The sequence below is a fragment of the Phaseolus vulgaris genome, chromosome 4, assembly GCF_000499845.2.
Source record: "Phaseolus vulgaris cultivar G19833 chromosome 4, P. vulgaris v2.0, whole genome shotgun sequence".
In the NCBI taxonomy this organism is placed as follows: domain Eukaryota; kingdom Viridiplantae; phylum Streptophyta; class Magnoliopsida; order Fabales; family Fabaceae; genus Phaseolus; species Phaseolus vulgaris.
In genome coordinates, this window is record NC_023756.2 from 13,053,635 (window position 1) to 13,078,401 (window position 24,767).

At 35.1% G+C, this 24,767-nt stretch overlaps 1 protein-coding gene across 3 annotated transcripts; it reads left to right on the forward strand.

Annotated features, from left to right (window-relative positions):
* On the forward strand, positions 1-19,119 carry LOC137837311 (UPF0481 protein At3g47200-like). 3 transcript variants are annotated; one of them, XM_068646283.1, is made up of 3 exons: positions 1-194; positions 6,694-7,977; positions 16,739-19,119. In XM_068646283.1, the coding sequence occupies exons 2-3, from the start codon at positions 6,705-6,707 to the stop codon at positions 16,855-16,857; spliced, it is 1,392 nt and encodes a 463-aa protein (XP_068502384.1). In that variant the 5' UTR covers positions 1-194; positions 6,694-6,704; the 3' UTR covers positions 16,858-19,119. The 3 variants fall into 3 exon arrangements, with proteins under 3 accessions (XP_068502384.1, XP_068502383.1, XP_068502385.1); XM_068646282.1 differs by lacking the exon at positions 1-194 and having other exon boundaries at positions 6,060-7,977; XM_068646284.1 differs by lacking the exons at positions 1-194; positions 16,739-19,119 and adding an exon at positions 8,060-8,202 and having other exon boundaries at positions 6,060-7,977.
* Positions 19,120-24,767: the final 5,648 nt, after the last annotated feature.

Here is a 24,767-nt window from a genome sequence, read left to right on the forward strand (position 1 = left end):
AAACTTATAGCCATTCATTTTTGGATAGTGTTCATCCATGTGTTGACTTTGAAAAACTGGTTTTAACTTGAGAAATTATTATATAAAGCATGAACCATTGTATTGGATGAATCTGAAAGCACTTAATGAGTTGTGGAAAAGGTGATTTGATTGCTGAAGATTAATCATATTTCACAACAATTTCACCATCTCAGGTTCTTTCTCCTCCTTTTTCTCTATTTACTTCCAATCTTCTTCCATTTTGAGGCATCCATGAATAGATTTTTTTTTGTACTGATTATTTTAGCTGGAGAAGGTCTGTGTTGAACATGGTATTAACTTGTTGATTCAAGTACTATACTGATTCAGGTTATTTTTAAGTGGGTATATTTTTTTTTGTCTAATTCTACTTTAGTATCAAATGAAGTTTCACCAATCTTGGAACCATATTTTATGTTTGGTAAATACTAATTATAATCCATTTTCTTAACTCCTTTACCAGTATTGTGTATTGACCAGCCCATACTTCATGATATTTTTAATAAATAGTGAGATACTTTTGTTCAAGGCATTTGTATCAATAGACTCATCCCTCACCCTTACACGACACATACTAAACAATTGCCAATGACTAATATGCTATTACTTTTATTAAATCTTACTTACTGGTCGAGAGAATGTAGTCTAAGATTAAATCTTACTTCACAAAGTTTGATGCAAGAATTTTATTAAATTTATTATCATATGATATTTTAATCTATAAATTTTTAAACAATCAATAAATCATGATATCTCCTTTGAGTTAATATGCTGAACACTATCACTAAAACAATAAAGTTAAATTCTCATCTTAACTTAAGTATTTCTTGCTAAAATAACTCAACATACCTCGACAATGTTGGGAAAAACGGGTAATTTTCCCAATAAAACAGAACCCTAACAGAGCTACCCGACAAATAATATTGAATAAATAAAGCGGAATAATAAAAGAGATAAAGAGGAAAAAACACACTAGAAAATTGTTAACGGAGTTCGGCCAATTTAACCTAATCTCCGAGCACAGCTGAAACAACCCACTTTTATTATTATGGGAGAAGATATTACAAATTTGGGATATTTAACAGTGAAGGAGGAGATGTTAATTTATAACCCTCAAACCTTCTTCCCAAACAATGAACCCACTGATGTGGGACTTGGGATTAAGCCAAAATCAACAAATCTCCACCTTGGCTTAATTTCAAGTCCCACCTAATACAAATCTTCTCAAAACATAACAAAAACAAACTTTGCAGTGCTTCAAATTTGCGCCTCCGGGCGCCAACTTCAAATGTGCAAGATATTAACCAAGTTTAAACAATATTCAAACTTGGCCCTTGTAACCACCTTGGTGAGCATATCTGCAGGATTCTCCGTAGTGTGAATCTTCTGGAGAACAATCTCCTCTTCTTCGAGAATCTCACGCACAAAGTGATAACGAACATCAATGTGCTTCGTCCGTGCATGAAAGACTTGATTCTTTGCTAAATGAATAGCACTCTAACCGTCAGAATATAACTCAAATTGTTTCTGACCAACTCCCAAGTCTTTAAGCAACCCATGAAGCCAAATTGCTTCCTTCACAGCCTTTGTAATCGCCATATACTCTGCCTTTGCGTAGACAAAGCCACCGTAGACTGTAAGGTAGACTTCCAACTAACTGACGCTTTTGCTAAAGTGAACAAATAGCCAGTTGCAGACCGTCACTTATCCAAATCACCTGCATAATCAGAATCACAATATCCAACTATGCATTGACCAAGTGATTCATCTTGCTCAAATGCCAATCCAACATCTAAGGTATTTTGGAGGTACCGTAGAATCCATCTCACAGCTTGCCAATGACCCTTGCCCGGATCATGCATACAACACTCACAACCTGTGAAATATCTGGTCTTGTACACACCATTGCATACATCAAGCTTCCAATTGCATTTGCATATGGGACTTTCGCCATGTATTCTCGTTCTTCATCATTCGTCGGAGATAAACGGCTACTCAATTTCAAATGAGGAGCAAGTGGGGTACTTACAGGTTTTGTATCTTCGTGTATACCAAAATGTTGTAGTACCTTCTGCAAATATTGCTTCCGTGACAGCCAAAGTTTTCCCCTCTCTCTGCCCCTGTTTATCTCCATGCCGAGAATCTTCTTGGCTTCCCCCAAATCCTTCATCTCGAACTCTTTACTCAACTGAGACTTTAACCTGTCCATCTCAACTTGGCTCTTTGCTGCAATCAGCATACCATCAACATATAAGAGTAAGTAAATGTAGGAACCATCTTCAAGTCTGCGCAAATACACAAAGTGATCATATTTGCTTCTCTTGTACTTCTGATCCTTCATGAACTTATCAAATCGTTTGTACCACTGTCTCGAAGATTGTTTCAGTTCGTACAACGATTTGCTAAGTTTACAAACCCAATCTTCTTGACCAGCAACCTTGTATCCTTCTGGTTGAGTCATATAGATTTCCTCCTTCAAATCACCGTGTAGGAACGCGGTCTTTACATCGAGTTGAGCTAACTCCAAATTCAACTGTGCTACCAAGGCCAACAAAAGGAATGTTTAACAACTAGAGAAAATACCTCATTATAATCAATTCCCTCCCTCTGAGCAAAGCCTTTAGCAACAAACCTTGCCTTGTAGCGAACATCTTCTTTATTAGGAAATCCTTCTTTCTTTGCAAATACCCATTTGCACCCAATTGCCTTCTTACCTTTTGGTAATTGTGCCAGCTTCCACGTCTTGTTCTTCTTCAAAGACTGCATCTCCTCTTCCATCGCACCTGTCCAATTACCACTCTCTGAACTCAGAATGACTTCTGGGTAAGTGGATGGAATGTCATCAACAACTGGAAGTGCATAGGCAACCATATCCATGAAACGAGCAGGCTTCTGAATATCTCGTCTCTATCTTCTAACTGCAATTGGCACTGATTGCTGTTGAGATTCTTGGGTAGGAACCTCTTCCTCATCTGACTCTTCTTCTGCCATAGGAGAGTCACTTGTGGTATTTCGTTTTGGGATCACCACTGTCTGTTCAAACTCCACCTGCTTCCGGGCACACTCCACCTGTTGCGGAGTACTATCAGCTCCTTCTGGATTTACCTTCTTTAACATGGCAAATTCATCAAAGGTAACATCCCTGCTGATAATCGTCTTCTTTGCCTCTAGACACCACAAACGATATCCCTTCACTCCAGGACTAAAGCCCATGAAAAGAGCTTTCTTTGCCCGTGGATCCAACTTTGATTCAATCACATGATAATATGCAATAGAACCAAAAACATGCAAAGAATCATAATCAGTTGCAAGTTTTCCAGACCATACCTCTAACGGGGTTTTGCCATCTATAGCAGAAGATGGCAAATGATTGACGAGATGTTGAGCGTATGTCACAGCCTCAGCCCAAAACTCTCTGCCTAACTCAGCATTAGACAACATACAACGAACTTTCTCCACAAGTGTCTTGTTCATACGCTCTGACACCCCATTCTGCTGTGGTGTTTTTCTAACAGTGAAGTGTCGAACTATGCCACAATCTTGGCATACCTTCAGGAACAGATCACTCTTGTATTCTCCTCCATTATCTGTTCGGAGAACCTTAATCTTCCTTCCTGTCTGGTTTTCAACTTGAGCTTTCCACTTAAGGAAAATTTCAAGCACATCATTTTTGTTCTTCATAGTAAACACCCAAACTCTCTTGGAAAAATCATCCACAAAAGTGACAAAATAATGCCTACCTCTGATTGACGGAGTCTTGGCAGGTCCCCATACATCTGAATGCACATAATCCAAAATACCCTTGGTATTATGAATTGCAGTGCCAAACTTCACTCTTCGTTGTTTTCCCATAACACAATGCTCACAAAATTCAAGTTTGCAAGCCTTCGTACCTTTCAACAATCCCTGCTTGGTAAGAATTTGCAAGGATTTCTCTCCAGCATGTCCCAACCTCATATGCCACAACTTCGTTGCCTCAGCATCCTTCAGAGCTAGAAGTTGCTGTCGCTACTGTCCCCACCACTGTACTACCTTGGTAGTAATACAAATTATTCTTCCTCACGCCTTTCAACATCACCAGTGCTCCTGAAGTTGCTTTAAGAATTCCATCTCGCATCGTCACAACTATGCCTTTAGATTCTAAAGCCCCCAATGAGATGAGATTCTTCTTCAACTTTGGCACGTATCGTACATCCCGCAAAATTCTGGTGGATCCATCATGATTCCGCAGCTTGATTGAACCTATCCTAGTTGTCTTACATGGATTATCATTACCCATGTAAACAACCCCGCCATCAAGTTCTTGAAATTCAAAGAACCAATCCCGAAAGGGACACATATGATAGGTACAACATGAATCCAATATCCACTCATTTGGATACGATGATGTTGAAAGCGAGACAATTAAAGAGATATCTGATTCCACATCACTTTTGCATTCTGCAACATTTGCATCTTGTGGAGCCTTCCCTTTCTTCTGCAGTTTTGGACAGTCTTTCTTTCAGTGTCCTTTCTCATGACAGAAAGCACACTCATCTTTGGCAACGGCTCGACCTTTAGACTTAAACCTCCCTCTTCTCCCCTTTGTCTGTCTTTGCTGACGACCTTTTGCCACCGATGCTTCTTCTGATGTCGTTGATTTGGTTTTCATCTTATTATGCTTTCTCAATTCATGACTATATAAAGCAGAACAAACAGCATCTAACGACACATTCTCCTTCCCGTGAAGGAGCGTAGTCTCCAAATGTTCAAATTCATCAGGAAGAGATGATAACAACATCAAAGCCAAATCCTCATCCTCAAACTTCACATCTAAATTCAACAGGTGTGCTACTAATTGATTAAACATAGTGATGTGTGCATTCATAGTAGTACCTTGTTGGTAGTCAAATCGGAACAACCTTTTCTTCATCAGGAGCTTGTTCTGACCACTCTTCTTCAGAAACTTGTCCTCCAATGCCTTCCACAGTTTGTGTGCAGAAGTCTCATTTTTTACAGCATACTTCTGCTCTCTAGACAGGCAAGATCGAATAGTTCTGCATGCCAACCGGTTGATGATGCTCCAGTCTTTCTCCTCCACCTCTTCTGGTTTCTCTCCTTCAATAGAAATATCAAGACCCTGCTGAAAAAGAGAGTCCAAGACCTCTCCTTGCCACATGCTAAAATGTCCAGTGCCATCAAATATTTCCACCGCCAATTTCAAGGTGGACACCGGGAACCTCGACCATGATGATGAGGAGCCCGACACTCTGGATACATCCTTCGCTTCTTCTTCTTGATTTGCCATTACAAACTCAAAATATAATATTCAATATTACAAATAATTTCAAACAACCCAAGGGCGAACCTTCGGCTTTTCATACCACTTGTTGGAAAAAACAGGTAATTTTCCCACTAAAACAGAACCCTAACAGAGCTACCCGACAAATAATATTGAATAAATAAAGCTAAATAATAAAAGAGATAAAGAGGAAAAAACACACCAGAAAATTGTTAACGGAGTTCGGCCAATTTAGCCTAATCTCCGAGCACAGCTGAAACAACCCACTTTTATTATTATGGGAGAAGATATTACAAATTTGGGATATTTAATAGTGAAGGAGGAGATGTTAATTTATAACCCTCAAACCTTCTTCCCAAACAATGAACCCACTGATGTGGAACTTGGGATTAAGCCAAAATCAACAAACAAATCATAACTTCAACAAATCATAACTTTACCTCACATCATCAATCTCATTCATTCATATTTCAAACTTATTTCAATATTATACAATATTTATATCATTATTCGTTTCCTAAACCATTTTATTTCATTTATAGTATTAAATTTATACAAACTCTACCTAATATCTCCTAATCTCATATACGAAATAATCCATTTTAAACAATTCAAACTCATCTAATAGAGATATTCAACTAATAGAAGTATCACTTAAGTTGAACCATATTCTTTTAAAGGAGAGAATCATAATAGATTCTTCATTGTTCAATGGTCTAGGTAATTAAGTTTAAGCAACAAAGAAACATAGCTTCAGTGACCAAACTAAAAAAGAAAAATTAATATTGACTTTCGTTGTTTAAGTAGTCATATTTTTAAAAGAGAGAAAATTGATATGATCCAACCAGGTCATAGGAAAATAATCTATTAAAATTAATAAATAATTGAAATTAGTAACTTTGAATTTAATTATTTAATATCAACAGTTCTAATTTGATGGAAATATTTGTCAAAAAGTTATCAACGATAAACTATCTATATTTTGCAACTTCAACTAATTCCTATTGTATCATCCTCTGAAGTTCATACCATTATATCTAAGATTGAATTTATTCATCTTCAAGTCCTTTTATGCCATCAACTTGCACTAAATTTTTTGTATAATTTTTTCAAAGGACATATACCCAAATAATATTTAAAATGTATTTTTAAATATCGTTTTTATAACATCTATTTGTGAAACTAATTCTTTGTCCCTTATTTTTATTATCAAATCCCTATAATCATATAAATCATTTTGAACTTTTAACTATTGAATTTTTTTTATAACGTAAACAATAAATTGATCGATATTATCATAGTGTTTATTTAAGAGTTACTAATTTTGGGATTAAATTCATCTCTATCAAATTTTTAGTATTCTAGTTAATATTTATGAAATCTTCAGTTTACAGAGTTTTAACATATGGAAGAACAATCGAGAGATTTAACAATTGAAATACAACGTTTAGAGACCTTATGTACTGAGATGCTTCAAAATGTTAAACCTTCAGAAGAGCATGGTTTCCATATGCAATGCATTAATAGGGTACCACCAAATATTCGTGAAAATAATCCCAAAGCCTACACTCCTCAAATTGTTTCCATTGGCCCTTATCATCACAAAGCAAACAATAGTTTTGAGCCAATGGAAGAACATAAACTCAAATATCTCAAGGGATTTCTAAATCGAACACAACTACCTATAAGAGAATTTGTTGTCAAAATTAAAGAGTTGGAAGAAGATATTCGACTTTGTTATACAAATCCTATGAAATTTAATAGAGATGATTTCTTAAAGATGATTTTGGTTGATGCTTGCTTCATAATTGAGCTTTTTCTAAGAATGTTTGAATACAATGATTGGAAACAAGACCCTTTGTTTGTAAAACCATGGATACAAGTGCATATTCAGCATGACTTGATATTATTGGAAAATCAACTTCCATTCTTTGTTCTTGAACAACTTTACAACCTCACTGGTATGGGTCAGAATTTTCTTGACATTACTTTCAAGTATTTTAGGAACATGTCTTTAGGAAATGTGTGTCCAGAAAAGAGTCCAAAACACTTCACTGATTTTTTAAGATCTTCTGCAATATCATCATCAAAACTTGATCTTGAAAATCCAGACAAATATTTCAGAGAAGTTAAACAATTATACAGTGCAAGCCAACTAAAGGAGGCAGGTCTTAAGTTCAAGGCCAGTACGGATGAAGGCTTACTGGACTTGACCTATCTTAAGAAGGGAGTGTTGACAATGCCAATCTTGAATATATATGATGGGACAGAAATTATCTTCCGAAATATAATGGCATATGAGCAATGTCAACTTTTAGATGAAATAACCTTCACTCAATATGTAGCGATTCTAGATTTTCTTATAAATACTGAAAAAGATGTGAACTTACTTGTTGATAAGAAAATTATTGTGAATTGGACTGGTGATTCTACTAAAGTGGTTACAATGATTAATAACTTGAGCTCAGACCTTATGTTGCCATATTTCCATCAACATTATTTCTCCCTCTGCAATAGCTTGAATGATTTCTATGAAAACCCACGCAACAAGTACAAGGCTATCTTCGTACACGAGTACTTCAACACTCCTTGGAAAATAGCATCTACTACTGCTGCAATTATGCTAATTTTCCTCACATTTATTCAGGCTGTATGTTCAATCGTCTCAATATTTTATGGTAAGAAATCATGATATACCGATACTTATTACTGTTATGAAGTTAGTTACAAATGATAAAATTAGTTCAATTAAATGTGCAGGTAACTAAGGAGATGATTCTCTAAATAAGAAATAAGGAAGTCAGTCAGGAAAGAAAGTATTTGAGTGTCTCAGTATGGAAGAGAAACTTTTTGATGTTATGTATTGTTATTTATTTTTCAACGAAGATTTAACTTGTTTCCTATTTTTTTCTATTTGGTTGCTAACTTACTACTTTTTATGCAGAAGTAACTTTTTTGTGAGCTCTTATACTACTAAAAATAATTTTAAACTTGCAAATAATCTCCCTCTTTAAATTTAAAGAAAAAATTAAAAAAAAAACTCGTGTGTGTATATGTGTGTTTGTGGCATTGTGTGTGTCTATGTATGTATGTGTGTATCTATCTGTCTTTGTCTATGTGCTTTTGTGATTTTGTGTGTGTGTTTATCTATCTATCTTTCTTTGTGTGTGTATATGTGTGTTATATGTCTTTTTGTTTGTGTTTGAGTTGTGTATTATGTGTGTATGTGTGTTATATATCTTTTTATGCTTGTTTTTGTTTGTGTCTGTGTGTTTGTAAGTCATGTATTTGTGTGTATGTTTGTCTTTGTATGTATGTGTGTGTGTCTGTGTTTATGTATATGTTCGTGTGTATATGTTTGTGTCTATATTTGTGTATGTCTATGTGTGTTTTTGTTTTTTTGTATGCATGTGTGTGTATGTATGTGTCTATATCTATGGATGTCTATGTGTGCATGTTTGTGTTTTTTTTATGCATGTTTGTGTCTATGTATGTGTGTGTTTTTGAGTGTTTGTATTATACAAAGAGAAGCAAATGAAAAGTTTAAATTTTCTCTCATTTTTATCATCACTAACAAAGAGTTTGAAATTATTATATCATGATTATGATGGTGGTGGTTGGGAAAATGTTTCATCTAGTTGAGAAGGTTGGTCATTTGATATAGATGATTGTTCTCTTAGAGTTGGAGGAGCAAGTAGGGTAGGTTGAGGTTCTACTAGTGTTGTTTGATGCAATGCTTGTGGTGATTAGAATGTGCATTTTCTTTCATAATTATAATAACAATCTCATCTTGTAGTTCATTATCGTACTAAGCAACCAAATGTGACATAAAGAGTATGAGAAGACATTATAAAAATGATAAGCATATTTTATCTAACTACTATCTGAGTGGAGCCATAAGATTTCGAAAATTGAGAAAATAGAAATATATAGTAGATAGTATTTATTAAAAAATACATTATATTCATTATTACACAATTGATTAATGATAAACAAGTTATATTTTGCTCTAGAATACAAAATAAGATTTTCATATAAACTAATATTAGTACTCTAAATATAGATGGCAAAATGTATTTGAACCGTAAGAAAATATTTGTATAATAGTAAGTAAATACTCATTTATTTAAAGATGAGTCGAGACATATGTTTGTATGTATATAGACTGTAACAAAGATAAGAGTATATACTCTAATGTGCACTTGTTTCGACCTCCACCTCTATCTATTTATATTTATATATTTATTTATTTGTATGTAAACAATTTTTTCATTTTCACGTGCCATACTAGTCTTATATATAACAAATATGTTAGTTGAAATGTGAAAACATAAATATAAAAACATTAAATAATATAAAAAAAATATTAGTCTTGTAGTCCTTTAGAATGTTAGAGGAGCGAACTAATGTCTTAGCAATAGTTCTTCCAATAACATAAAAATAAAATACAATCCGCCACCTAAGAGTAAATTTCTGTAGTGGTTTTTAATTATATTTTTTATTGAATTATAGACTTTATACATTCACAATAACAATAACAAAGATTAATATATATATATATATATATATATATATATATATTATAACTTAGTTAATATAGTAAGTAATTATTTTTATTTTTAAAATTAATTATTATTTAACCTTTATAATTAATAAATTATTAATTTAAAAATTAATTTATAATTTTTTATTAATAATATAAATTATAGATATCAATAATATTTTACTCTATAAAATAGTATCTAATTTAGTTAATATCGTAACTAATTATTTTTTTTATCTTTAAAGTTAATTTTTATTTAATGATTTTATAAGAGTATAATATTTGTAAATTTGATTTATTAATAAGGTTACTAAAGCATATTTAATCTTGCAACAATGTAAAAAATGCTATAATAAGGTGATTTGGTTACAAATTTTAATTAACTAATATTTTTAAATAATGAAATAATATAGAAAAAACTATTAAAAGGAAAAATATATTATATTTCAATATTTATTCTAAAAATTGTTAAAATATTATTACTTATATGTATAACGATATATAAAGAGGATTTTCTTTTTCTTATACATTTCTTTTTACAATTTTATCTGTTAAATGACTACTTTTTTAAATATATATATTTTTTATGATGATTTTATATTATATATTTTTTTTATGATGATTTTACATAATAATGAAGTCATACTTTTTTTTATACTTTTCTAAAACTCAACAAATTATGGATAGTGTGTTTTAGAAAGAGTTAAGAAGACTCTTTCAAAGGGAAATTACATTTTCTACATATTGTTACATCCTATAATTTTTGGATTTGATTAGTAGATTTGTTAGGTTTAGTTTTGGGAATTGATTAGTATATTTGTTAAGTTTAGTTTTGGGATTTGATTAGCAGATTTCTTGGGACATTTTACGATTTGATTAGCGGAATTCAGTAAAAAGAAAAATCAAATTTATTGACGCATTTTTACCCACAAACCTGAACTCATAGGTAAATTCGCCATTACCTACAAATATCATCCACTGATCTAGATCCGAAAGTAAATTCAGCTTTACCTACAGATTATTACACATAGATATCTATCCGTAGGTAAATTCAATATTATTACTAATTATTAATATAAATATTTTTATTAACACTATTAAAAATATTAAGAATATAAATAATTTTAATAGTTTTAAAAGTTTTAATAATATAAATAATATTAATCATAATTATATACATAATATTAAAAATATTCTTATTGTACTAGACCAGAGCGCTCAGAGCTTAGTGCTCGCTGGTCGGAGCTTAACATCTGCCTCAGGTAGGTCAACTCGACTTTTGGGCCAAGTTGATGGGCCATGTGGTTGGGCAAAAGATATGTGTGTTAACTCTTTCCTATATGCTTAATGTAACCCCTTGTGTGCGGCCTAGGCAGTTAGCAAGGGGTAGAAATAGACCTAGGGGTGCGCTTAGTGCATATGAGTCTAGTACAAGTAAACTAAACCCAAGCCCATGTGTGCTAGGGCACGAGGAGCTAGGTTGCATGTATGATACGTAGCGCCTCACCGAGGGTGCCTACGTGAAACAGATTGGACCCCTGGTGTTTGTACATGAGTTGGTACCCTTGTGGTTATTCTGTTAAGATTTTATGCACTCCAGAGTGGAAAAGTTTTGTTGAGTTGCGGTGCTAAGAGAATGTGCCCTAGAATGGAATATCTTCCAATGACGTAGGCTTTCAGGGGGGAGGATATCGTGATTGAAAGCTGCTACAAGAGGTAGGCTATAAAAGGGACTTGAGATCTCAGGTAAAGGTAGGCTGTTTCTAAGACTGAAACTAGTTACTTCTTGTTTCTATAAGCCTTGTACTGACTTGATCGTCAGAGTGCAATCAACATGTAGGGCCCCCTCTGTCTCAACGGAGTTGCGAACAAAAGGGTAAAGCAGATTCCAACAGAGATAGAAGCAGGCAGAGCTTGGGATTGGAGTCGATCGACGACTAGGTCAACTGACGCGAACACTTAGAATATGAATAATTATACAATCATAACTAATATTCATAAACAATAATAATTATAAATAATAATCATAATTAATAAGTATGCATACTACTAACATTGTAAAATAATAATATTAATAATAATTAAAATAATAATATTATTATTTATAATATTAATATTATTAATAATGTTAATTTATATCTATATATAAAGAGGATTCTCCATTTTAACTACTTTTTATTGTATATAAATTTATTTCTATTTTATCCTTATATCAATATTTTATTTTGGTTATTTTGTCATTTTATAATTACTTAAATTTAAAACTAAAAAAAATTTAATATTAAATTTGAAAGTAATTGTTTGAGAGACGTGCATTACATTTATTTGAAAAGAATGAGTCAAATAAACTTTAAATTGAAACGTGGTTTGATGGACAATTACTTTAACTCCCTCAAACGGGCAAAAAGGCACAGTACAAAAGAAAACTTTGGGACAAGTGTGAGAAAAAGAGATCGAAATAGATAAAAGAACAAAAAGAAAAAGAAACATAGAAATAAGGAATACAAACCACAAAAAACTTAGTTTGTTGGTTGTATAAGTTCTTATAGTTTAATTGTTAATGCTCCTCATTTTTATTTCTTTTATTCTACTTTTCATTTTTGTTTCACAAGTGGAGGTGAAGGAGGAAAAAGATAGAGAAGGAGAATATCCCAAACCGTTACTTGAATACAAAACATTTAGATTTTTGCACAGGTACTTCTTGATGTCATTATTGATATGGGCATCAACAAGGAGGATGAATGTGTTCCGAATACAACATTGTTGCAAAGGAGAGGAAATGGATTTGAAAATAGGGATGAAAAGCCCTACCAACATGAAGGAGGTCTAGCAGTTAACCAGACGCATGGCTACCTATCTCGTTTCTTTTCAGCTAGTGGAGATCAGGGGTATCCATGTTTTTAGTGCCTCAGGAAGAACAACCGGTTTGTATGGACTGGTGAGTGTGAATAAGCCTTCACCAAGTTGAAAGATTACTTGGCCAGTCCCCATGTTCTTGGTAAGCTGCTTCCAGGTACCCCCTACTCGTCTTTATTTTGCGATCACAAATTGGGTAATCAGCTCGGTCATTATGCAAGATCAAGATAAGGTCCAAAAGTCGATCTACTTTTTGAGTAAGGTATTGCAGGGACCAGAAACGTGCTACCAAGCCATTGAGAAGGCTGCTTTAGCCGTGGTATCCACAGCTCTGTGGCTCCACCACTATTTCCAGAGCTTCAATGTGATTGTGATGACTGATCTGCCCATTCGCGAGCTCCTCCAAAAGCTCGACATAACTAGTCGGATGGTCCATTGGGAAGTTGAGATATCTGAGTTTTTTATACAGTATGAACCCCGGGGGCCGATTAAGGACCATGTCTATGCTGATTTCGTGGTAAAGCTTGCATCAGAGGGTCATCAGCTTGATCCTAATGACTTCTAGTGGGTTTTTTTGGTAGATAGATCCTCCAATCAATAGGGGAGTGGAGCTAGGGTCATTTTAGAAGGGCCAAGTGGGCTGTTAATCGAGCAAACCTTGAGGTTCGCCTTCAAAGCATGCAACAATCAAGCTGAGTATGAGGCCTTGATAACGAGAATGTTGTTAGCCAAGGAGTTGGGAGCCCGAAGTTTATTGGTAAATAGTGACTCGTTGCTTGTTACTAGGCAAGTCACGAGTGAGTACCAGGCCAAAAATCCACAGTTAGTCTCGTATCTCAGGTATGTCATGCTCTTAAAAGCATTTTTCTCTACGTTTAAGCTCGTTCATGTCCCTAAAGAGCAGAACTCTCGAGCAGACTTGCTGTCCAAACTAGCAAGCTCAGGGAAGGGTGGTCGACAAAGTTCAGTCATTCAGGAGACCTTGAAGTCGCCTAGGACTGTAGAAGGGGAACCAACTGAGGTCCGCCACATGGAGATCTTGTTGGTAAGCTCAAAAAAGGGGAGAAGGCGTCGGTCGATGACCCAAGAGACCCTGAAAGTTCCCAGGATAACCACCTATGGGTTGTTGGGAGATGAGTCTCTTGAGGTCCTGCAGGTTGACACCACAGAGACTTGGATAACCCCTTACCAGTGTTACTTAGCTGATGGTTTGCTTCCTGTAGAACCAACGGAGGCTAAGGTAGTTAAAATGAATGCGAGGAAGTATACCCTGATAGATGGCAAGTTGTTCCATCACGGTTATACCCACCCAATCCTCACTTGCATAAGTAGAGATCAGTGTACCCGTATCATGGAGGAGCTTCACGAAGGCATTTGTGGAAGCCATGTCGGAGGAAGAGCTCTCTCGTTGAAGGTAATCCGAGCAGGGTACTATAGGTCGACTATGAAGGAGGATTGCGTGAAGTATGCACAACGATGCAAGCAGTGTCAGGAGCATGCTGATTGACATCACGCACCAACCGAGGAGTTCCGGTCAATTTATAGCTCGTGGCCTTTCCATACCTATGGAATAAACATCTTAGGTCCTTTCCCTTTGGCAATACGTCAGATGAAGTATCTCATAGTGGCCATTGAATATTTCACTAAGTGGATCGAAGCCGAGCCAGTTGCACAAATAACTGCAAACAAGGTGCAACATTTTGTGTGGAAAAACAATGTATGGCGTTTTGGGATCCCTAGACACTTGGTGTCTGACAACGGAACCCAATTTGCAAGTCAACAGTTGTGCTTGAAGCTCAGGATAAAGCAGATATTTGCCTTAGTAGAACACCCTCAGACAAATGGCCAGGTTGAGTCAGCCAATAGAGGGGTTAAAGAGGAGATTAGAGAAGGCCAAAGGAACTTGGTCAGAAGAAGTTCCCCGAATTATGTGGGCTTATCACACCACTCCTTAGTCAACAACTAAGGAGACGCCCTTCAGTTTGGTATATGGGTCAGATGCCATGATACCAGTAGAGATCCAAGAGAGTTCTCCTTGGTTCCAAAACTTCGTTATTGAAGAGTCTAACGAAGGAAGGTAGGTGAACCTGGATCTGCTAGATGAAGTGTGTGAACAAGCCCGCATTAACTTTGAGGGTTTGAAAAGAAGGGTGGAGCTGAGGCAAAAGACCAAGACAAAGCCTCGATAGTTCAGGGTTGCCGACATGGTGATGCGAAAGGCTCACCTCTACCAGCTAGAAAACAAGTTATCCCCAAAGTGGACTGGCCCATTTCGTGTAGTCAAGGTTCTTGGGAATGGAGCGTACAAGCTAGAAACCTTAGAGGGGGGAGCCATTCCTCGAACGTGGAACACGACAAATCTCAAGTTTTTTTCGACTAAGATATTTTGGTTTAATGCTTTATTTTTTAACAATGTAAAGGTGACACCTGTTTTTCCTTGAAGGGGTTTTTTAAATGGGGTCATCTAATGATAACTTTGTTCTTGAAAGATGGTGGATTAGTTTTGTTTATTTGTTTAGTTAGCACATGGTAAGACAACCTGTCTCGGTAAGATTATCCAAGTAGGCGCCCTGTGTGTAAACCAATTATCTATTGTAAGGTAAGACAACCTGTCTCGGTATCAGTCAAATTATCTGAGTAGGTACCCTTTGTGTAAGTTGATTATCTATTGACAGATAAGACGACCTGTCTTGCTTGTAGAGAATGAGAGCTTTGATGTTTCAAATCCAAGATGAAGCTTGAAGCCTTGCTGCTTTTGGTTTGGATGTAGTTTAGAGTGTTAAGAATTTATGTAAAGATCAGTTCTTGATTCCTACACAAAGCCTGTTTTAATCTGTTTTAAAGAACTAAGTGTTTTTCCATGCAAAGGAAAAAACAACCGATTAAAGTTTCGAAACAATCGGTTGTTTGTCTCTTAGTTGGCAAAGGAGTTTTTTGAAACTGTTTTTTTGAATTAGTTGTGTAACTACTGAAACCATTCAACCGATTATATTGTGGTTTCAACCAATTAAAAGTAAGTTTTCATAACAGTATTTTGAAAACTTGTTTTAACTGATTCAGTTGTTCAAATCTGCCTTTAACGGTAGCTTTTCAAAGGTTATAAGTATAGCCTTCTTTCAAATGTTTTAGAGAAAATAAACAAGTTTTAACACTCAGATTTGAGATTAAAAAGAGAGATTACAATCTGTTTGAGAAAAGAAGTTTTCCAAGATTAGTAAGATTGTTTTTGAGCTTTGCTGTGATTCAAGAACTGATCATAGGGTTTCTGGTCTTTTGTAATCCAGGTGTTTTCAACCCTTTTTTAGTTTCTTGTAATTGTACATATTACATTCTGTATAACTGTTGTAAAATCCTGTAAAGTCAGTGTGATTCTGGCTTGAGGTGTTTGTTGTGTGCAAAAAGGGTGAGTAGGGTTCGTGGGATTCAAAGTCACCTCTTTGTGGTGTGTGGTTGTAATCTGTGATTAGTTACATAGTGAAATACTTAGTGGTTTGACTGAGGACTGGATATAGCTCTGGGATTGAGTGAATACGTATAAACCTTGTGTGTAAATCTCTCTATCTCTTCTTTTCATAACTGTTTGTATTTTCCGCTGTCATAAACAACTGGTTAAATCGTCATTTTAACCGATTGAATTTCTGATACCAGTTTCTGTTTGACTATTTGATTGGTTTTCTGAGTTGATTGTTAAAGATTCATTCTAAGGAAAATATTTGTGAAAAACCTTTTATAAACAATTCACCCCCCCTCTTGTTCAAGCCATCGATCCTAACAATTGGTATCAAAAGCAAGGTTCTTGAAAGTTATTCAAGTTTTGATCATAAACCTTTTTTAAATGGCTGAAAAGTTTTCTTTTGGGGAAGGTGCCTGTTTAAACAAACCACCTTTATTTTGTGGTATGAACTATGATTTGTGGTGCATAAGAAAGAAATTCTTTGTTAATTCTATAGATAAGAAAATTTGGAATGTGATTACAAATAGCTATCTCATGCCTATATCTGAAAATGTTTCTTCTGAAAGAGAACATCTTGATTGTGCAGCTATGAACATCATTGTATATGCACTTGATTCTAATGAACTGCTCAAGGTTTCAGAATGTAGTTCTGCCAAAGAAATGTGGAATACCCTTGAAGAGACAAGAAACCAAGGAGTGCCTTGATGGACAAAGAAGAATCGTCTGCTGAATCTTTCTCTTCAGAATCTAGAAGGGAGTTTTGTCTCATGGTAAAGGAAGAATCTGAATCAGGTAGTGTAAGTTCAAGTTTTTCCATGAATGTTGAAAATTATAGTGAACTTCTTGAGGCCTTCAATGAGACTCGTGAAGAAGCTATTAGGTTGGCCCTTTTGAACAATCGGTTGAAAGGTTTAAACAACTGGTTGGAAAACAGAGTCAAAACTTTGGAAGAAGAGTTGAACAATTCAAAAAAAGATTTTGAAAGTTTGGAAATGATTTACAAAACCTCTTCTTGCAAGTGTGATTCTAGCTTTTGTGAAATTGTGAATCACTTAAAAAGAAAGTCCACTACCTTTTAAAAATTGTGGACAAGTTTTCTAAAGGGCAATCCAATCTTGAATCTGTTCTTGATTCTCAAAAATGTGTTTTTGGCAAGGCTGGGTTGGGGTTTAATCCAAACAGCAAGAACAAATCTATTTCAAAACCCTTTTCAAGTTTCTTTGAAAAACAACCTGTTGTTTTTTTTGAAATAACCGGTTAAAACTTGTTTTTACTGCATGAGAAAGGGTCATACTGTTAGATTGTGCAGAGTAAGAAGTTTTTATGTTCCCAAAGGTATTTTGAAATGAGTTTTCTAAGGTTTCTAAGGTTCCTAAGGCTCCTACTAACATCATTGGACCCAAATTCATAAGGGGACCAAATCTTGCTTCTTAATCTTTTTTTGTAGGTATCCTGGCAGCCAATAATTACTTTTGTGCTTGAAGAAGGACTGCTAAAAGGAAAAACAACAAGAGACTTTGTATTCATAATGAAGAATATGTTGAAACTGGCTTTCATGGATGCATGTTCTTGTGTTATTGTAGAACTATTTGTCAAATCTGCACATATGTTCTTAACAAGATATGTTCTTATCTCTCTTCTTTGCTTGGACAATCTTTCTTGAGTTCAATTCTGTGTGTCCATAAAGTTTTTCTGGTTAATATCTGCTCTATTATCATTCAAATGATGTGTGCCTTAACATGTATATGTGTTTCTCAGATTCTGGTGAAGGATTTGGGTTTTCTATGTTCTGTTTGCTGTCACAGAATTTCAACCGATTGTTTCTTCGAAAAAAAACCGATTGCTTTATTTCCTCTGACATCTTTGTATAATGTTATCAAGTTTGCTTATGCATGGTTAAACCTATTTTCCTTTAAATCATGTTTTTGGTCATATAGAGGAAGAAGTTTATATGTGTTTTGGTTATCTTAATAGCATTAAAAATGATGCTCTTCTTTGGATAAATCTGTTGCTGTCATAAACTGTGCACACACTGATTTGTAATATCTATGCACTGGTTTACAACAATGATTTCACTGGTTTATGTGTAGCTTGTTATCCTGCTACTATACTTGTCTTGTATATGCATAAATTCTGTTTTGTAGGATCTTTTTAGAATAACAGATGCTATGTTGAAAACTGATCAAAGCAATGTCTATGGTTCAAAAACATCCATCTTACTCAAGCTCATGTCTTATGGAAATAAGTAGTACATGAACATTCTATGTTTTGGCTTCATTTGGCCTTATGAGCTTCTAGAAATGTTGAGGTAAGGCAAAAATGTTGAGGGAGAACTAGCTGAAATTATCAAGCCCTCAAGTGAGATCAACAATGGATCCCTAAGCAAAATGGGATTTACCAAAATTGGTGGGAGATGGGTGAGCAAGGATGGTGACCAAGCTGGCCCAAGTGGAATCAATGATGATGATAAAGTTGTTGAACCTGCTGCTACTGATTATCTTGGACCTAACATTGATGATTGGGAGATAAAGAAGCACCTGAAATTTGAAAGACTTATGATCAACCGGATGGATAACTTTGCTGAACAACAAAACAATTTCTGTGAGATGTGACAAAGCCGATTTCAGCAAATCGATCAGAACATCCAGGGTTTAGATGCACGTTTTGGAAATCTGGATGAGCAGATTGAGGTCATACAAAACCAGATTTCAAATATAGTTTGGTAGGGACAATAGTCCTTCTTTTTAAGTGTACTAGCTTTCTTTCATGAACGCTTTATCTTTGTTTCCTATGTGTTGTTGTTTAATCCTTCCTTTTGTGTTTGATAAGACAAATAGGGGGAGAATTAGTTGGTGCTTTGGGATGTAATCGTTTATAATTTGCACTCTTAATTGCTTTTAATCACTGCATTAGATGGAAGCTTGTTTGTTGCTCTGATAAATTTAATCGGTTAATCTTGCGTTTTAATCGGTTGTTCTTCTGCTGTTGCACCTATGGTTTGTTCTTCACTCTGGTTTGGCTGTGAAAACTGTTTTATGGTGCTCTAACCTTTGGCAAAGAATATTTTGTGTTTTTCTGCTTCTATCTGTGACTGCAGGTGATGATTAAATTCTAAACACAACTCCTCAAAGCAACCAAGGATTTGTCTCCATCAAATAGGGGGAGATTGTAGAGAATGGGAGCTTTGATGTTTCAAATCCAAGATGAAGCTTGAAGCCTTGCTGCTTTTGGTTTGGATGTAGTTTAGAGTGTTCAGAATTTATGTAAAGCTCAGTTCTTGATTCCTACACAAAGCCTGTTTTAATCTGTTTTAAAGAGCTAAGTGTTTTTCCATACAAAGGGAAAAACAACCGATTAAAGTTTTGAGACAAACGGTTGTTTGTCACTTAGCTGGCAAAGGAGTTTTTTGAAACTGTTTTTTGAATCAGTTGTGTAACTGCTGAAACCATTCAACCAGTTATATCGTGGTTTCTACCGATTAAAAATAAGTTTTCATAACTGTATTTTGAAAACTTGTTTTAACTGATTCAGTTGTTCAAATCTGCCTTTAGCGATAGCTTTTCAAAGGTTATAAATATAGCCTTCTTTCAAATGTTTCAGAGAAAATAAACAAGTTTTAACACTCAGATTTGAGATTAAAAAGAGAGATTACAATCTGTTTGAGAAAAGAAGTTTTCCTGGATTAGTAAGATTGTTTTTGAGCTTTGCTGTGATTCAAGAACTGATCATAGGGTTTCTGGTCTTTTGTAATCCAGGTGTTTTCTACCCTTGTTTAGTTTCTTGTAATTCTACATATTACATTCTGTATAATTGTTGTAAAATATGTTGAACCAAGTGGTGTTCAATGTTTTGAAGAATCGAAATCCTTTGAAGGATGTTGAAGTCTCTGCTCTGCTTGATGTTGCTGTGCTGGTTTAAGCTTTGTTCTGGGGTAGTTTATATGTTGTAATCTACCCTTTGATTAAATCTCAAGCAATTAACTTCTCAATCTTTGTAAAAGTACCAAAACAACCGATTGATTCGAGGAAACAACCGATTGTTTGTTTTGGAATCATAACAGAAAAACTGTTTTGTGTTTGACTGAGCTTTAAATGCTTTAACTGTATACGCTCCAGTCATTAAATGTTTTGACCAATCTTTTAATGCAATTTAAGAGTTTGTTAAGATTTGATAACAAACTACATCTTTGAATATATTAAGAAAAACAGATTTGAGAATAGAGAAATCTTTTGAAAAAGTTTTTCTAAAGAGTTTTTCAAAGAGCTGAAATTGCTAAGAGTTTGTGATTGATCAAGGTGTTGGAATAGGATTCTACTTGTATTGATTTCAGATATTCATCTGTAACAAGTGTAATCTTTGTACTCTGTTGAACAATTTCGTTTCTGTGTTTGCTGAGATTGGCTGTGTGTTCTTGGGGTGTTCAAGATCAGCAATCTTAGTGTTGGCCAAGGAGAGTGTGTTTCTTGAGGTGTTCAAGGCCATTCTCTAGGTTGTTGTGTAAGTGATCAAGGTGTGGTTGCTTAGTGGATATCCTCAGGGTTTCTGAGAAGACTGGATGTAGCTCTGGTTTGGAGTGAACCAGTATAAACAACTGTGTACAATCTCTCTATCTCTAACTCTTTAAATTCAGTTTATTTGTTGTTTGCTGGTATAAACAACCGATTGTTTCTACGAAACAACCGATTATTTCTACGAAACAACCGATTGTTTCTACGAAACAACCGATTGTTTTTCTGGTACTACAACTTTTGCTTGCTGTTTTGGCTAACTGAATTGCTGAATCAATTGGTTTCTAAGATAAATTCATTCTAGTTTTTGAAAAGTTTGCGAAAACCCTTTCAAACTATTCACCCCCCCTCTAGTTTAAAGCCATCTTTTTCTAACAATTGGCATCAGGAGCTTGGTTCTTGAAAGTCTTTCAAGTTGATCCTAAAAATCTTTTTAAATGGCTGATAGACTACCGTTTGGGGAAGGTGCTTCAATTAACAGACCACCTTTGTTCTGTGGTTTGAACTACCAGTTTTGGAAAGTAAGAATGAAAATATTTATGGAATCTCTTGACAAAGGAATTTGGGATGCAATTGAAAATGGCCCTTTTATCCCAAAGTTTGAAAAAGATGGATCTGTCATTGAGAAGCCATGGTCTCAATGGACTGATGCAGAAAGTAAAAAGGCCAAATTCGATTGCATTGCCAAAAATATTATAACCTCTACTTTAAATTCTGATGAGTTTTTCAGGGTCTCACAATGCAAATCATCAAAAGAAATGTGGGACACTTTGGAAGTCACTCATGAAGGAACAAATGAGGTGAAAAGAGCTAGAAAGCATGCTCTCATCCAAGAGTATGAGATGTTTAGAATGCTTAAAGGAGAAACAATAGCAGAGGTGCAGAAAAGGTTTACACACATCATCAATCACCTAATGAGCCTAGACAAGACGTTTGACAAAGAAGAGCTGAACATCAAGATCTTGAAATGTCTTGATAGAGCATGGCAACCAAAGGTAACTGCTATTTCCGAATCTAAAGATCTAACATCATTAAGTGTTGCTTCTTTGTTTGGAAAGCTTAGGGAACATGAGCTAGAGATTAATAGACTCAATGTTCAAGAGAGTGAAGATAAGCACACAAGAAGCATAGCCTTGAAAGCATCCAAGCACAAGGGAAAGAAAAATTCAAGTGATGAGGAAAATCTTAGCTTGCTGTCAAGAAAGTTCAGCAAATTCCTAAAGAGAAACCGCAAGAAAGACAACAACAAGGATAGGTATGGAAACAAGAAACCCAATGAATTTAATTCAAATAACTATACTTGTTTTGGTTGTGGTGAGCAAGGTCATATAAAGGCAGATTGTCCTAACAAGAGCAAAGAGAAAAAGACTAGTTACAAGGAGAAGAAAGGCAAGACAAAAAGAGCCTACATAGCTTGGGATGAAAATGAGGTGTCATCATCAAGTGAAGATGAAAAAGCAAACATATGTTTGGTAGCTGAAAATGATGATGAATCTTGCAGCTCAAGTGAGGTAAGTTCATGTGCTTCCTTAAATGAACAAAATTATAGTGAATTGCTTGAAGCTTTTCAAGAAACACATGATGAAGCTAATAGATTGGTTCTTTCAAACAACCGATTGAAAGATCTTAACAGTGGGCTTGAAAAGAAAGTTAAATCACTTGAAGAGGATTTGAGAAAAGCAAAAAGTGATTTTGAAAAATTGGAAAATCATTTCAAAAATGCCTCTTGCAAGTGTGATACTCTCATTTGCACAAATTGTGAAAATCTTGAGAAAAAGGTTCACTATCTTGTTGAAACTGTGGACAAGCTTTCAAAAGGGAAATCAAACTTTGAGAATGTCTTGGCATCTCAAAGCTGTGTTTTTGGAAAGGCTGGTTTAGACTTCAACCCACAGAACAAGCAAGATAGGTTTTCAAAAAGTTTTTTAAGAAAATCTGAAAAACAACCGATTGTTAAGACGAAACAACCGGTTGTTACATGCTTTTACTGCATGAAGAAAGGCCACTCTTTTAGATTCTGTAAAATTAGAAAATATTATGTTCCTAAAGGTTTTATGAAATGGATTCCTAAGGGATGTGATGTTTCTAACTGCAAAGAAAAGTCAAACGGACCCAAATTTGTAAGGGGACCAAATCTTGCTACTTGAAATTGTTTATGCAGGAAAAATAAAGAGGAAAAGAAGAACTGAGCCATCTGATCAAGCTGTTGAAGAAAAAGGCAGTCATTGAAGCTGAATCAATGCTATGCAAAAGATCTAAACAGTGAAAAGGAGTTTTCTTGATCAACAAGCAATTGGCTCATTGAAGAATCAACATAAGGATAAGACTTTCCTTTATTTGTTCTCAATTTCTGTTTCAAAGTTCTTTCTTGTGATAAATTTTCTTTTAATCAATGTCATCTGTTTTTAAACTGCTTTTGCTTATGGTTAAAATTTCAAAATCAAGTTTTTAACTGCTGCAGAAAAACAACCGATTGTTTCTTCGAAACAACCGATTGTTTTGAGACTGACAGCACTATGAAGAAATTGATTTAATTGCTATTTTGAATTTCTATCCGTTGCAGATCAATTTAAAAGAGAGAATCTTGGTCAAATGATCTGTGTTGAAAGCTGATTATGATCAGAAAGAAGTTACAAAAGTAAAAAAGGAATATATTCCAAAATCTTGGAAATTCAAGAGCCTTAATGACTAGTCAAAGATCACATGTGAAGACCATGTGATTTTCAGCTTTTTCTGACATTTTCTGTGCAGAACAGAGTCAAGTCCTCTCTCTCTGAAAATTAGGTAACAATTGAATGAAATTAAATTCAAATTGATTCTCTTACTGCTATAAAATCAGGTGCAGATCTCTTCCACAAGAACAACCAATTGCAACATCTCTTGCAATATCTCTTGCACCATCTCTTGCAAAAATCTGTGAAGTGTGCTCTCCTCTTTTTTCGTCTCTGCTGTCATGGAATCAATCCCTCCCACCTCCAAGAGAGTCAAAACCAGGGTTGTAAGGTCTGGAGGAAGGCTGGAAGGCTGGTTTTATGGAGACAATGATCTCATTGAGAAGTATAGATACGAGAAAAATATCAAGAAGATAAACAACCCCAAGGTTGTATGCTTTAATTGGCTGAAAAGTCAAAATCTTGATAATGTAAGAAGGCTGCTCAAGGATCAATCTCTCAGAAAGTTCCTAGAGATGAAGGGAAACATTTATCCAGATTTGGTAAGGGTGTTCTACACAAACTTGAAGTTTGAGGGAAACAATCTAGTTTCTCATGTGAAAGGTGTGGAAATGGAGATAACTCATGAAGTTTGGACTGCTGTTGCTGGACTTAAGTTTTCTGGTTGAGAATCAACAAGGGAAATCTTGGTGTGGTGGAGGATTTTAATAAAATCCAGTTCTACAAAAGTTGCTTGAAGAATCAACATACTCAAGTTAGTACATGCTCAGTTGGAGGTTTGAAGCTTGATGAGAGGTTGCTTGCTCTCATTGTAACTTGGATTCTAACTCCAAGGGGGAGTAATCACTCTGTGCTAACTGAAGAAGATCTGGTTTATATCTTCTGCATCACCAAGAAAATCAAGATCAATTGGATTCATATAATCAAAGAACACATGCAAAAAGCCATGAGGTTAGGTGATTATCATTATCCCTATGCTGTTTTAATATCTAAGTTTCTACTCTTTTTTGAAGTTAATCTTGAAGATGAAACTTCTGAGCTGGTCAAGTCAACTCAAGAGTTGAACAATGGATCACTCAGCAAGATGGGCTTTACAAAAGTAGGTGGAAAATGGATAAGCAAGGATGGTGATCATGGTGCCTCATCTAGTGGTGCTGCTAATCATGAACAAGATGAACCTGCTGATATGGATGTTCAACATGAAGATCCAACTGAAAATTTTCAAGATGCAGGACCTAGTGTTGCTGATGGACATCAAGGAGAAAGAATGCCAACCATGTCGTCTTTTGAAAGACTCATGGTGAATAGGCTTGATAGCTTTGCTAAAAATCAAAGAAGCCTCCATGATCTCTGTGTTAGTAATTTTCAAAGGATTGACACCAGGTTTGACAACATGGATGCAAGGTTTATGACTCTGGATGAACAGATTGAAGCT

Bases quoted from the DNA above. Each gene is read 5' to 3' on its own strand.
- LOC137837311 (XM_068646283.1), top strand. From the start codon at position 6,705: ATGGAAGAACAATCGAGAGATTTAACAATTGAAATACAACGTTTAGAG. The intron at 7,978-16,738 runs GTAAGAAATCAT...TTGATTGTGCAG, and splicing joins AATCGTCTCAATATTTTATG to CTATGAACATCATTGTATAT.